Source organism: Hyperolius riggenbachi, chromosome 5, assembly GCF_040937935.1.
Source record: "Hyperolius riggenbachi isolate aHypRig1 chromosome 5, aHypRig1.pri, whole genome shotgun sequence".
Taxonomy (NCBI): domain Eukaryota; kingdom Metazoa; phylum Chordata; class Amphibia; order Anura; family Hyperoliidae; genus Hyperolius; species Hyperolius riggenbachi.
Window position 1 is genome coordinate 396280002 of NC_090650.1, and position 13757 is coordinate 396293758.

Sequence of the window (13757 nt, forward strand, 5' to 3'; positions counted from 1 at the left end):
TGTAACTCTATTTTTTTCCCACTTACAACTACCTACATTTAAAAAAAAAAGAGCCCGGCAATTGCTAATCCTTATTGTTTTGGGTTTCAGAGGATGTTTTGAGTGTGACTCTTTTGGGGGGGGGGGGGGGGGGGCGTCTGCTTTCCTTGGTGAAGGCCAGTGCTTTCTATTGTCAATCAAATTTTTAATGTATACTGTAGCTGCCCGAACACTATTTAAATTGACTTGAACTGTAACTAGGATTTATTTTTGGAGTAGGGTTTATATTTTGAACATCCTCAGAAATCCTGAAAAATCATGCTAGGGCTTATTTTTGGGTCATAGCTTATTTTTAGTGAAGCATGGTACGATTCTAGCACACCTCGTTGTTTGTGGAGCAGTCCAATTTTACGCACATGCTTAGCCACCATATGTAATTGTCTATGAATGCCATATTGCATTATCTTGAATCCTCCTGTTGCACTTTGTTTATTATTTTGTTCCTTCTTTCATTGTACACAGGAGGGGACCAGTTTCCATGTGTTTGACCAGGGCTGCTTTGCCAAAGAGGTTCTTCCAAAGTACTTCAAACACAATAACATGGCCAGCTTTGTCCGACAGCTCAATATGTGTAAGTATCATTAGTGCCCATCCTCTATGTGACCTTCTCCACACAATGGCACTGACCTCTACAAACTCTACATCTCTACCTAGATGGCTTCCGTAAAGTGGTCCACATTGAGCAGGGAGGACTTCTGAAGCCTGAGAAAGACGATACAGAGTTCCAGCATCCGTATTTCATCCGAGGTCACGAGCATCTGCTGGAGAACATCAAGCGAAAAGTTAATAATGTGAGTGAGGAGCAGCGATCAAAGAAAGCATAAAATGTGCTGTAGATATCAGGGGACAGGTCGAAGATGGTTGGTTGGTAGTGAGGTCTCTCCAGTGCATAGAGGTCATGACATGAAGAGGTGAATCATAGGATAGAACTTTCAAACTCACAGTTCTTCTCTCCATTTCAGCTGTCTGGAGCAAAAACGGAGGACGTGAAAGTTCGCCAGGACAATGTTGGCAAGCTGCTGACCGACATACAAGTCATGAAAGGCAAACAGGAGAGTATGGACTGCCGACTACTAGCCATGAAACAGTGAGTAGTACAAACCTCACCCTAAATATTTACGTTTGTGTCTGACTGCAGACAAACTAGAGGGACAAAGGCAGTCGCTCAGGTCAAATGCCTATGGAGTGCGGGACTGGACAGCTGTTTAAAAGCATATACTGTACATATATCTCCCAGCACAAGCATGGCAGGAACTGAAAAACAAAGGACACAAATTGACTGAAGTAAATGCTTTGAAGTTTCCCCTATATTAATTTTCAAACACCCAGTCTAGTGCTGAGGAAGAAGACAAGGGGTGTTCACTCTTTATTGCAGCATGTTTAAAGCAATCTGAGTGAAACATCACTACATGTTTACTTCAGTGATCACTGTTGGTCATTTCTGTGCGTCTCTTATCAGTCTGTCAGTTTGTGGCTAGTCTAACCCTGACCGACCTGTGAAGTGGGAAGAGCATTGCGTTTTGTGATCTGATTGATTAGTGGTTTTACCTGAATTGCTAATGATAATGGAGTAGTACCAGTGAGGGCGGTAACCAATCAAAAGTCTGAATATTAAACACAGGTTTTCATCTAAAAGCAATTGTTTATCAATTATTTTGAAATCCTGCCCTATACTTCCAAATGGGATTTCCCGAAAGTGATAAGTCCTCTTTTACACACTGCCAGAGGTCTTCCTCTGACCTGCGCCCACCCCCCAGCAATCTATGCCACTGATTCTGCCCAGCTAAAGAGTGGTCCCCAACTCCCCACGTGTGTATTCTGGAGCTCACACCCTAAACAAAAAATTTGAATGGAAACCAGACCACTCTGTAACATAGATGAATTCCAGCTATGGTTCCTTTTTATTTTTGAACCCATTTCTTTTTACAGTCCTATTTTACTGTGCCCTCCAGATTTACCTCTGTAGACGTTTGTTGCCTCCATCACTGACTCTGCTCTCTGTATTTACCTCCACAGTGAGAATGAGTCGCTCTGGAGGGAGGTCGCCAGTCTACGTCAGAAACATGCACAGCAGCAGAAAGTTGTAAATAAGGTAATGGAATGTAAATATCACAGTGGGTATATGTAGAGGAAGCAGGGTGGGATGCATGGATAGCTTGATAGAGGGGTGGGAGTGCAGTATGCATAAATGGAGCAGAGAGCAATGGCTATCTAAATCTAGTTGGGGGTGCATGGCATGTAAATGGAAGGGATGTGCAGACTAACTGGAATGAATAGATGGGGTGCATGATATTTAGATGATACAAAGATAGTGGATGAGAGGCAGCACATGTATCTGGGTTGTGTGTAGAGTTAGGCTCGGTTCTCATTTGGGGCGGACCATGTACGGCCAGCAGGAGAGGACGGTGTAATCTGCTGTTGCCTAGCTGGAGCCCAGGGCAGATGCATTACTATGATATGCGATATGGGGAATGCATCCGCCTGCTTGGGATTATCAGGGACTGCACAGAAGTGCGGCCCACTTACCACAATGAATCCTGCAGCTCCATTGCAGAATGACAAGTGTGAACGACTCCTGTGTCCTGTATATAAAATCGTAGCAGTTTACTGTCAGTTTTGTGATGAGTGGGAACAGAGCCTAAAGCAGACAGATTGCCAAGTCATATAATACATTGAAGGCTCTCTGTGCCCATGACTGGAGGTGAGGAGAAAGCAGCACATACATTATCTAACGTTTTCCCTTTCTTTCTTCAGCTTATTCAATTCCTCATCTCTCTGGTCCAATCCAACCGGATTCTGGGAGTCAAGCGGAAAATGTGAGTGTGTAGTTTGTCGTAGTGTTCTCATGGGTTTTCCCAGCATAGAATACTCACCGATCCTCCAGCAACGTCCTGCATCACCTTGTGGGCTCCTAGCGGCGTCTGGTGTTCCGTGCTTTCAAGTCAGTGTGTCACATGACCCGATGCGGGCCAGCTGACACTCCGGCTTCCGTGCACAGAAAGCTGATAGGAACCCACGAGGTGATGCTGGACGTCAATGTAGGGTCGATGGAGGCTCGGTGATTATTCTGCCTGCACCTGGAGGGAGATTACTGCTTTTTTGGCCAGTTTCTCAAGCAACTGGCAAGCAGATGTATCCTGCATCAGGCAATCCCCACCGGAGACTATGCTGTAGCTAGTTTGGGGAGAGGAGGCATATGTGTCTGTTAAGTCCGATATTCAATCAAATCCCTGGCCGATTTGATTGAATATGCTAGATATTGATGACTTAAATGATTCCTGATCAATTTTTGGCCAGATATGGTTCATTGCGGCTGATGAAAAATCTCAAACAGTGGCAGGTTAGTAGCGCGTCGTAGCAGCATTCAACTTCGAGCCGACTGGCGTGGCAACGGAGCTTACTCTTACCTGTCCACGCTTCTGCTGTTCACTGCCCAGGCGTCTCCCTGTCTCTTCACTATCGGGAAGCTTTGTGTCACATGACAGACACTAGAGGCCTCTAGTGGTCACGTAAGATATGTGTCACAGTGCTACTAGTGTTGACTTGCGTGACACTCAGCTCCCCAGAGTTAAAGAGACAGGGAGAAGCCTTGGTGGTGGAGAGAAGAAACGGGAGAAAGTGCTGGCGGACCTCTTTATTATAGTCAAAAGTGGGGTCACGCTGCACTCATACCTTCATGGGAAAAATCATTACTGTGAAAGGAGGGATCTGGCAACCTACTCTGCAAGTGCTAGTACTTCAGGAGATGTCAGTATTATAGAATTACAAAATAATGTTTTTATGAACAGACCCGAGTTCCCCTTCCCCAGCTGTAGTTATGCAGCTCAGCCATATTGCATTTTAGAGGTGAGTGTAATTTGTTCTCTCCCTGCAGACCACTCATGCTGAATGACAGCAGCACAGCGCATTCTCTACCAAAGTACAGCCGGCAATACTCCCTGGAGCACGTCAATGGAACAGCTGCTTTCCCAGTAAGTGGAGGGGTATTGGCATGTGAAGAGGTAGATTTACATAGTGTTGTATGAGTTTAAAGTGTACCTGTAAAGATAGATACTGGTGCTTATCTCAGTAGAGGGAAGCCTTTGGATGATCTAGATGCTTCTCCCATCCTCCTCTCTTGCCAAATGTGTTTGTGTAGCTGCCCTGCCATTCATGTACAAGAGCGTACACCAATGGGAGCACGGCTGTGAAGATGATGAGGGTATCGATGAGCAGCGGTGGGGTGGAGATGATCCAGAAGCTTCTCCCTACTGAGGGAAATATCTATCTTTTGCCCTTTTTTGTCACAGGTTTACTTGAAGAGTGCTCTCACTGCATTATTAAAGTGGAGTACTGGTTCAAGCCCTGTCCCATAGAGCATACACATCAAACTCCATCTCGCGGGCCAAATATGGCCTGCAGAGCTATTAAACTTGGTCCGCAAGTGGTATCTGCAGTTTGCATTGTGTTTGGCCCACTCTAGTCCACCAGGGAAGCTATGTTGGAGGTTATGCCCTATATCGCCAAAGAAGCCATATGGGGAGGAAGGAGGGAAGAGACATTAGACACCACGGATCTGTATAAGGGAGGGAGGACCACTAGACAATGGGGAACTGAATGGGGGAAGGAGGGGTTTACTAGACACCAGGGAACTGAATGGGGGAGGGAGGGGACCACTAGACACCAGGGAACTGTATAGGGGAGGGAGGACCACTAGACACCAGGGATCTGTATAGGGGAGCGAGGACCACTAGACACCAGGGATCTGTATAGGGGAGTAGGCCAGTAGACACCAGGGAACTGAATGGGGGAGGAAGGGGACCACTAGACACAAGGGAACTGTATAGGAGTGGGAGGAGGGCTGTTAGACACCTGAGAACTGTATTGAGGGGGGGGGGGCATTAGACATCATGGAACTTTATAAGGGAAGAGGGGTGGTTCACTGGACATTGGTGTTGGTCTGCGACTCGGTACCAGTGTTCAGTTTTGGCCCACTTTGTATTTGAGTCTGTCACCCCTGCCACAGAGCCATGTCAATCCATGCTATGCACAGATATGGACCACAAAGCTTTCTGCATGTTGGATTGGAGTGGCTCTTTAAAATCTAGAAGCTATAGCCTCACTATACACCAGCGGTTCTGAATGTGTTTGGCTTTCAGGGGAATAATGAGATGAATGTGAATGTGTGTTTGGCTTTCAGGGGAATAATGAGATGAATGTGAATGTGTGTTTGACATTCAGGGGCATAATGAGATGAATGTGAATGTGTGTTTGGCTTTCAGGGGCATAATGAGATAAATGTGAATGTGTGTTTGGCTTTCAGGGGCATAATGAGATTAATGTGAATGTGTATTTGGCATTCAGGGGCATAATGAGATGAATGTGAATGTGTGTTTGGCTTTCAGGGGCATAATGAGGTGAATGTGAATGTGTGTCTGGTTTTCAGGGGCATAAAGAGATGAATGTGAATGTATGTTTGGCTTTCAGGGGCATAATGAGATGATTTGCATGCACACATTTGAAATCGGCGCTGGGAGATTTGGGCGCAGGAAACAGCCGGTATATGGCTGATCCTGCTTCTGCACAAGTCCGGGCCGTGTTAATTACTATTCCCCCTCCAGGCCGCCATGAATGGTGGGGAATGATATAATTCGGCTTCCAGCTATTGCTGGAGCCCAAATTATTGTGTTTTAAAAGCAACTTCGTCTCCATCTTTTGAAGGCGTCGATGTTACTCACTGAGCACACTATAGCTGTAATTCCTATTACAGTCTATGGTGGCGTCGGCTGCGCCAAAATCTTCCTGCGCTGAAGAGCACTGCTCCGGATTTGCATATTCAAGAGTGATGTATCATGTGAAACAGGGGCGTAGCAATAGGGGGTGCAGAGATAGCGACCGCATCGGGGCCCTTGGGCCAGAGGGGCCTCGAAGGGCCCTCCCTCAACCACAGTATTAGCTCTCTATTGGTCCTGTGCTCATAATAATCACTTCTATAGATACTTTGAATAGTGGTGATCATTAACAGATTGTTCCCCATCCCCTTCTTGCATCTCTGACACTGTAGTTACCATTGGCAGGTTTTGGTGCGCTGTATTAATTGTCATGTATAGAGTGCTTGGGGGGCCCCATTGTAAAACCTGCATCAGGGCCCACAGCTCCTTACCTACGCCACTGATGTGAAACCATAGTTGCTCACTTAAAGCTGAATTATTGCAAATACCTTCTGTTTTAAGAAGCCAAAAAATATATTTAGCATACATTTTTAGTAACAGGGCTTTTGGTCTGAAACCCTTACTGTATCCTAGTGATTCTGGGTCTCTATCAGTTATCTGGGTACTCTATTATTAGAGTGAGTCATTGCATTAAATATCTCCCTCCAGCAGGGGGCAGTAATCCTGAAGTAAGAACAGGATGAAATAAATCATTGGGTAATTTTTTTTCCTGCATATCTCTTCTCCAGGCCACTTTCTCTGGATACACGGACGCATCTCGTTTCTCTTCTGACACCTCAGAAGGACCCATCATCTCTGATGTAACAGAGCAGTCTAGTCCTTCAGTGTCTCCAAGCCACAGCCAAGAAGGGAGGTGGGTCCAGCTCTGAGCTGAGGCGATTTCATGTTCCTTGTTCACGCTCTGATCTTTGCTTTCTTGTTGCCGCAGCCCTGTTATCCTCATCAAAGAAGAGCCTTCTTCCCCCGGCAGCCCAGTCATCTCTGAACGGAGTCCAATGTCCCAGGAAAGCGTAGACAGCCTTCTGTCACCTTCCACCTTCATCGACTCTCTCCTACAGGACGAGCCCAGCGAGGGGACAGGCAACACCAAAGATGGAGGAGCGGCGCAGGCCGAAGCCTCTGAACCCTGCCTGAGTGTGGCCCGACTGGACAAGTAAGTCATCCTCTATCTAATGGGTCTGATCACACGCAGCTGTGACTATATACTTCGTATGTATGTATATAGTCCTAGATGCCACTGAATGACATTTATTCTCCATTTCTCACTTTTATCATCAGTATTGTATTTCCACAGACAGAGTGCTCTGTAGTCACATCTCCTTGTCATCTCCTCCCTCACGTCTTCCTCTCATTTCCCTCCCACCACCTTTTATTTTGGCCAGTTAAAGGAAATCTGGAACATCCTTAGAGAAAAGATGTACAAACTTACCTCGGCAGAGGGGAGCCTCAGAATTCTACAGAGGCTTCCCCGGTCCTTCCATTCCAGTGATGGAACCCCCAAAGTTTCACGGTGCTCAGCCCACACTGCATAAGTGCAAACGGAAAAAGCCAAGCCCCCTCAGCTCAGTGCTAGTGCGCAAGTGTGAGTGAGCTCCGGCGACAAGGGCGTGCAGAGGTCTAGGGGCTTCCCTCTCCTGAGGTAAGTATCGAAATTGGGACATTATTTTCCTCTTCAGGGTCCATTTAACTAAAAGAAATGTTCCCAATTTTCACTGCAGATATCGAATTAGTTTCAAGGGAGTTGGAAGAAAAATACATATTCTCATAAACCTGGTTAGATGCAAAATGCAACCATGAAAATGTATCTTCCTTACTGTTTCATACCCCCGCTTGCATGTTTTCGCGCTCTCTTTCCCTTGCGCACTCTCTCTCTCTCTTTCTCTCTCTCCTTTGCTCTCCCTACCACTGTCGGTTCCCAGTTGTGCAGAAAACATACCCCTTCAGTACGCGTTCTGTACCTCCGAGAAATACAGGAAGCAGATCCTCCTATCCTATGGGGTCCGATTCCACTTGTGCAAAAAAGAAAAAAAAATGGATCCATTGACCTGCTCCATTTTTCCTATGAGGCTAACACATCTGCTCTGGAAGTGAACATTATGAAAAAAACAGAGCTGACACTGAACTGGTGTGCATCGCTCTGTGCCGATTGGACCGGCGGAACGAAAGGTCGAGTGGGAACCGAGCCTAAGTGCTCTCTCTCCTCAGCACTTGCTCTCTTTTTTTTTTTCCTCTGTCTTTTGCATCATCTCTCCCTCGATCCTCTATATTCTGTGGTGCACTCTAACCTGCTTTCTCCTCTTCCAGCCTCATGTTTCTTTTTCTATCTCTATCTAATGCTGTCTCCCAATCTGTTATAATCTTTGTGGTGTGCTTCCTAACCTGCTCTCCACTTCTCTTCAGCCTCCTCTCTCTCTATCGCTCTCTACCTCGATCTCTTATATTTTTGTTGTGCTCTCACTAGCCTGCCCTACTTCTTTTGAGCCTCCTCTCTCTCCTGCCTTCATACTTTGTGATTCACTCTCTAACCTGCCCTCTGCTTCTCTCTAGCCTTATCTCTCTCTTTCTGTCCCCCATCGATTGTTCATACTCTTTGTGGTGTGCTCTCTCTGTACCCTGCTCTCTGCTTCTCTCCTGCATAACACGCACACACACACACCATTATCCCCCTGGGCATGTTTGTTTCTGTGTATTTCCACTCAGACTGTGTCCTGTGTGAGGTGGCTGTACACAGGGTGATTCCTGCCATCGCATGTGGTCTTTCTTTTTGTGCTGTCTCCATACTCTTATGTTTGTCTCTTTCAGCATTGGTAGCAGTCGACAGATGAGATCTGAGGTGACACAGCTATTGCCCAGCTGCACGTGCTGCTCTTCTTCCTCACTACAGAGCAGAAGCGAGCCTGGGTTAGATATGTTTTATGTCTGTGTCTAGTCTCTATGGCCCTTTCAGTCTGTTATACATACAACACACATACAGAGAATGTGCCTGAAACCTCCCATGTTGCAGATTCCCACCCTAGAGTGACTCCAGCTCTCTCTTGCAGCTAAACCCACTTATTTACTGTACTTCTGACATAAATGAGTTCCTTGTCTTTTTTTCCTTTTTCTTGTTCTGTTGCTCTATATTCCCTGCCTAATGGAGCAGTGCAGTATCCAAGTATAAGTTCTGGGACATGATCATGGGAAAGCATAGAAGTACATGGGTAATGGAAGAGACCATAGTATGGTGGCACAGTTCAAGTAGGTCCATCCTCAATCACATTCCCCTCTGTGATGATTTATATGGATTTACAGCTTCCTGTAGTGATTGCGCAACTTGAAAAATTGGCTGGTATATGGCCAGATGTTCTGCAGCAGAGGTTCCTCATAGAGCATCCATTCAGGAAGTGGGCCACAACTTACAGGCTCCCCTAATCAGGAAGTGAACATAGACTTACAGGGTGCCCTGATCACAATGCTGGCACAGTCTCCCTTGCTTATAGCCCATCACATCAGGAAATGGGCCTCGTTTTACAGGGTCCCCTGATCACAATGCTGGCACAGTCTCCCTTGCTTATAGCCCATCACATCAGGAAATGGGCCTCGTTTTACAGGGTCCCCTGATCACAATGCTGGCACAGTCTTGCTCCCTGGGCTTGTAGGTCTGCCTGTACTATGGTAACTTCATTCCAGTCTGTGATTAATCATCCTATATTCACTCAAGACTTGTCACTTTTTAGCATTTTTTAAATTTATGAGCTATGAGGCCAATTTATAGAACGTGTGTCAAACATCCAACAGTCTTTATAGATGTGACGTTTCAGGCTGCGTAATAAGAAAGCTGTGTACAGCTGATGCTCTGGGGAATCTGAGCATTATGGGTAAATAAATGATACGTGCCCCTTTGCTCTGTTGCTAGGTAATCTGATCTGTTCTCCTCTGAAGCAGAATAGATTTGCCACACCATTTTAATATTCATGAAAAAAATTCCTGTTTTTTAAGAATACTTGAAATGGTTAAAATCGCTACTTTTACTTTCCTTGGAGCCTAGTCATATGATAAGGAGGAGAGAAGATAAGCTCCTGTTTGTTAAGTAAGGGCTGGCTCACACTACAAGAGCTTTTCTAAGCGCGTGTGTTCTCACTGAAGTGATGTGATTTTGTAAAAATCCCCCATAGCATTGCATTAGCGAGAGCTTTTCAAATCACTGGCGCTTAAAAAGCTCTTGCAGTGTGAATCAGCCCTAAATGCGGATTAAACAGAGACTGTTTCAGACAGCTTAACATATGTTAGAGAATGCTTTTCTTTTTAACTTACATGTTCAGCTTTCTCTGAACAGGCGATAACATAAAGATCCAAATGGCTACAGCGCTTGCAAACTGTATTGTTACCTGAAGACAATTGTATTGTTTATGCACAACGGTACTTTTGGGTCAAACACAGGTAGGATAACTATGTGGGCAATAAGGAGTTGGGAGACACAATCTTATTTTAGTTATTATGGGGCTTTGAGAAACCAATTGAATTGCATCTTTAATGTCCTGTCATCCTCTCGTGGCACCACCTGTGTTTTTGCTGAAATTCCTTGTAGTATATCCTTTCTGAAACACTTTTAGGCTGGGAGCACACTTGTCTGTGCAGAAATGCATGCTTTTTTAAGCATGTGTATTTCTGTGCTATTCTCTGCATTTGTACTTTTGGATCTGCGTTTTGAAGAACATTTTTTTTTACAAGAACACTTGAGATTTTTGTGGCCCATAGACTTAATATGTATGCTATTTGCTTGCGGTTTATACTATGCGGCAAAATACACATGATTCAAATAAGTATGCTCCCTGCCATAATCGTTATGACTCTGCTGGTGTTTTTCCTACAGCATTCTTATTCTCCCTTTTTGTAGTTCATTCCCTCACCCTTAAAGTGGACCTGAAATATGTATTTATATTTGTAAAAGATTTTCTACCTTTTTTTTTTTAATTATTTTTTTACCTGGGGCTTCCCTGCAGCCTGCGCTGTCTCTGAACTATCCTCCGGTCCCGCATGCGGCTCACTTTCAGTATCGCAAGTCCATATCTACTGCGCCTGGCTGTGCGCGTCCACGCGCCCCTTGCTAGGAGTGTCCTGCCCAGGTGCAGTACGAGAAAATCTCGTACTGCGCATGCGCAGGATGCTCCCAGCGACAGGAGCGTTAACACGCAAGGCCAGGGCCGCACAGGTGCAGTAGTCGTTGGTTTGAAAGTCTGTGAAACTAAAATTAAGCCACGGAGGGGGACCGTAGGATCGTTCAGAGACAGCACAGGGGGCTGGCAGAAGCCCCAAGCTAATCTTTTATACATATACAAATATATATATATATATATATATATATATATATATATATATATATATATATATATATATATATATATATATATTTCAGTTTCGCTTTAAGAAAACCTGTAATAAAAACAAAAGCCCTTGGGGGTTACTTACCTCGGGAAGGGAAAGCCTCTGGCTTCCCCCATCCTTCTCAGCAAGCTGGATCCAGCACTGGCTCCCCCAGAAGCAGAGCGGCAATACAATTTACTATTGCCACTGCCCACATACGCACAGCCTGAGGTAAGTACCCCCCAGGGGCACTTTATGTTACAGGCACACTTTAGCCTTTCTCATTTTTTATGGGAGTCACCCTATCCTCTTCTGCCTCTGACTTTCGGCTGTGGTCTCTCTTGGTCAGGGCCTGCTTTTCTACTGGCGGTTTCCTCAGATCCTACTTCTTTCTTCCTCCACTTCTGGGCCTAATTTGATGCCACATATTGTTTCTAGGTATAAATAATTTCATGAGGTTCACTTTACCTCCAGTGCGACCTCCTCATTCAGGCGTACATGCGAAACGGGCGTCTGGAAATGTGGGTGTCCAAAATAGCCGCTAGTTGAATATTGGTACCAATAGTGTATTATTTCATAGTGCTAATTACAATAGTAAAATATTGGTAAATAATACTGATATTTTACTACAACCAAACTTGACCCTATTCTCAGGCAGAACACTCCTCTTGCCGATGCCTGACCCTAAATATTCCCCGCCTCCCCTCAGCCGATGCCTGACCCTAACCACCCGTAGCTGACACACCACCACCACTGATGCCGAACCTAAAAAGAAAAAAAAAACCTCACACCTACCCTTAAAATACCTTCACCCCTGGTGACGCCTAACCTTAAAGTGTACCTGAGACAGGGGGATTTAAAATATTTATACATTCCTGGGGCTTCCTCAATGATGACTTCCTCACTGTCGTCCTACGCCCCCTCTATCCTCTGCAATTCAGTCATGTGCAGTCGGTGCAGGCAAAGTCCGGCTGCGCGCACTCCCCCGTCACAGTCGCAGGATGCTACCAGTGACAGGAGCGCGATAGGGGTGTGCATGTGGCTGGGCCACACATGCGCACTACACCCCAGATCGAAGGATTTTCCGGGCCAAATAGCAGAGGATCCAGGCGGCGCAGGAGGAAAATGAGGGAGCAATTGGGCTGGAGGTATGTATCAATTTTCTCTACCCCCCCCCCCCCCCCCCCCCTCTCAGGTTCGCTTTAAAAGACCCCCCTCCCCGTCCTGTTGACACCTAATCTTAAGACCCATTCCCGCCCCCCCCCCAAAATCCCATGTGACGCCTAACCTTACACACTGACGCCTGACCTCAACCAACCCTGCCTCTGTTCCAAAAACTGAAAAATATCAGGAGCTGCAGAAGTTTGGATGCCTCCATAGGTGCCCATACTAATACCGGCTAAGGTGGGAAATGTGGGCGCCGGAGGTGAACGCCCGCTATTTGTAGCCGCAGGTTGCATATCGGACGGCGCCCAAATTTCCTGCTTTCCTAATACAGGTCTTAATTACTTTATCCTTCTCATCAGGCATGATCTGAACGATCATGTGGACGTCATCGACTCTGGTCTGGACAGTCTGCAGAACATCTTCAACACACACAGTTTCAGTATGGACTCTAGCACACTCCTGGATGTAAGTGTTCCCTTCATGTGCCATTCTGCCCAATGGAACAATTTTTTTTTATGGTGGGTTAAAGTAGGTGAGGAAGCTACGTTATGGTAGGGGCATGTAGGGATGCTGGTGATACATGAGAAGAGGGGTATGGTGTTGAAGTTGGGGCGGTACAGTTAAGTGAGAAAGCTAGTGAGTCGCACTTGGAGGAGGGGGTTCAAAATAGACTAAACACTCCTGAGGAAATAAATGAAGAAAGACACACTTTAGAAGGATGTATAAGTAGATTGAGACACTCTCGGGTTGGGCAAACTGAAGTTGCGTAAGAGTGTTTGGAAGCCAGTAAATAAACAGCTGGGGGTGGAGGGGGCGATATCTTGGAAGCTAGCAATGCACAACAGCTAGTGGTTTGGGGGTGTGTCTTGGAAGCTAGTGAGGCACAACAGGTGGTGGTGGAGGGGTTGTTTTGGAAGCTAGAGAGGCACAACAGCTGGGTGTGTCTTAAAAGATAATGAGGCGCAACAACTGCCGATGCGAGCGTGACTAGGAGGCTAGTGATGCACAACAGCTGGCGGTGCGGAGGATGTCTTGGAAGCTAGTGAGGCACAACAGCTGGGGGTGTTTCTGGGAAGCTAGTGAGGCACAACAGCTGGGGGTGTTTCTGGGAAGCTAGTGAGGCACAACAGCTGGGGGTGTTTCTGGGAAGCTAGTAAGGCACAACAGCTAGGGGTGCGGGGCTGTCTAGGAAGGTAGTGAACCACAACAGCTGGCGGTGCGGGGGATGTTTCTGGAAAGCTAGTGGGGTGCAGAGGTGTTTCTAGGAAGCTAGTGAGGCACAACAGCTGCGGGTGCAGAGGTGTTTCTAGGAAGCTAATGCGGCAAAACAATTGGTGGTGCAGAGGGGTGTCTTAAAAGCTTGTGAGGCACAACAGCTGTCGGTTGGGGGTAGGGTGTTGTGGAAGCTAGTGCATTGGGGGTGCTAGTCTAGGATGCTAGTGACCTATTCTAGGATAGTGTACTGGGCTATGTCTCTGACATAGAGGCCAGTGTTAA

The 13757-nt window shown here is 46.2% G+C and overlaps 1 protein-coding gene across 3 annotated transcripts in view; it reads left to right on the forward strand.

The window, feature by feature from the left end:
* HSF1 (heat shock transcription factor 1) overlaps positions 1-13757 on the forward strand; it is a 43535-nt gene that overhangs the window by 24178 nt on the left and 5600 nt on the right. For 2 of the 3 annotated variants that reach the window (XM_068237851.1, XM_068237850.1), the window contains 10 exons: positions 502-610; positions 694-830; positions 1002-1126; positions 2056-2131; positions 2794-2855; positions 3914-4010; positions 6479-6603; positions 6679-6903; positions 8553-8651; positions 12620-12725. In XM_068237851.1, coding sequence (XP_068093952.1) covers positions 502-610; positions 694-830; positions 1002-1126; positions 2056-2131; positions 2794-2855; positions 3914-4010; positions 6479-6603; positions 6679-6903; positions 8553-8651; positions 12620-12725 — 1161 coding nt within the window. The remainder of the gene's footprint in view (positions 1-501; positions 611-693; positions 831-1001; positions 1127-2055; positions 2132-2793; positions 2856-3913; positions 4011-6478; positions 6604-6678; positions 6904-8552; positions 8652-12619; positions 12726-13757) is intronic. The other variant, XM_068237852.1, reaches the window with a different exon arrangement.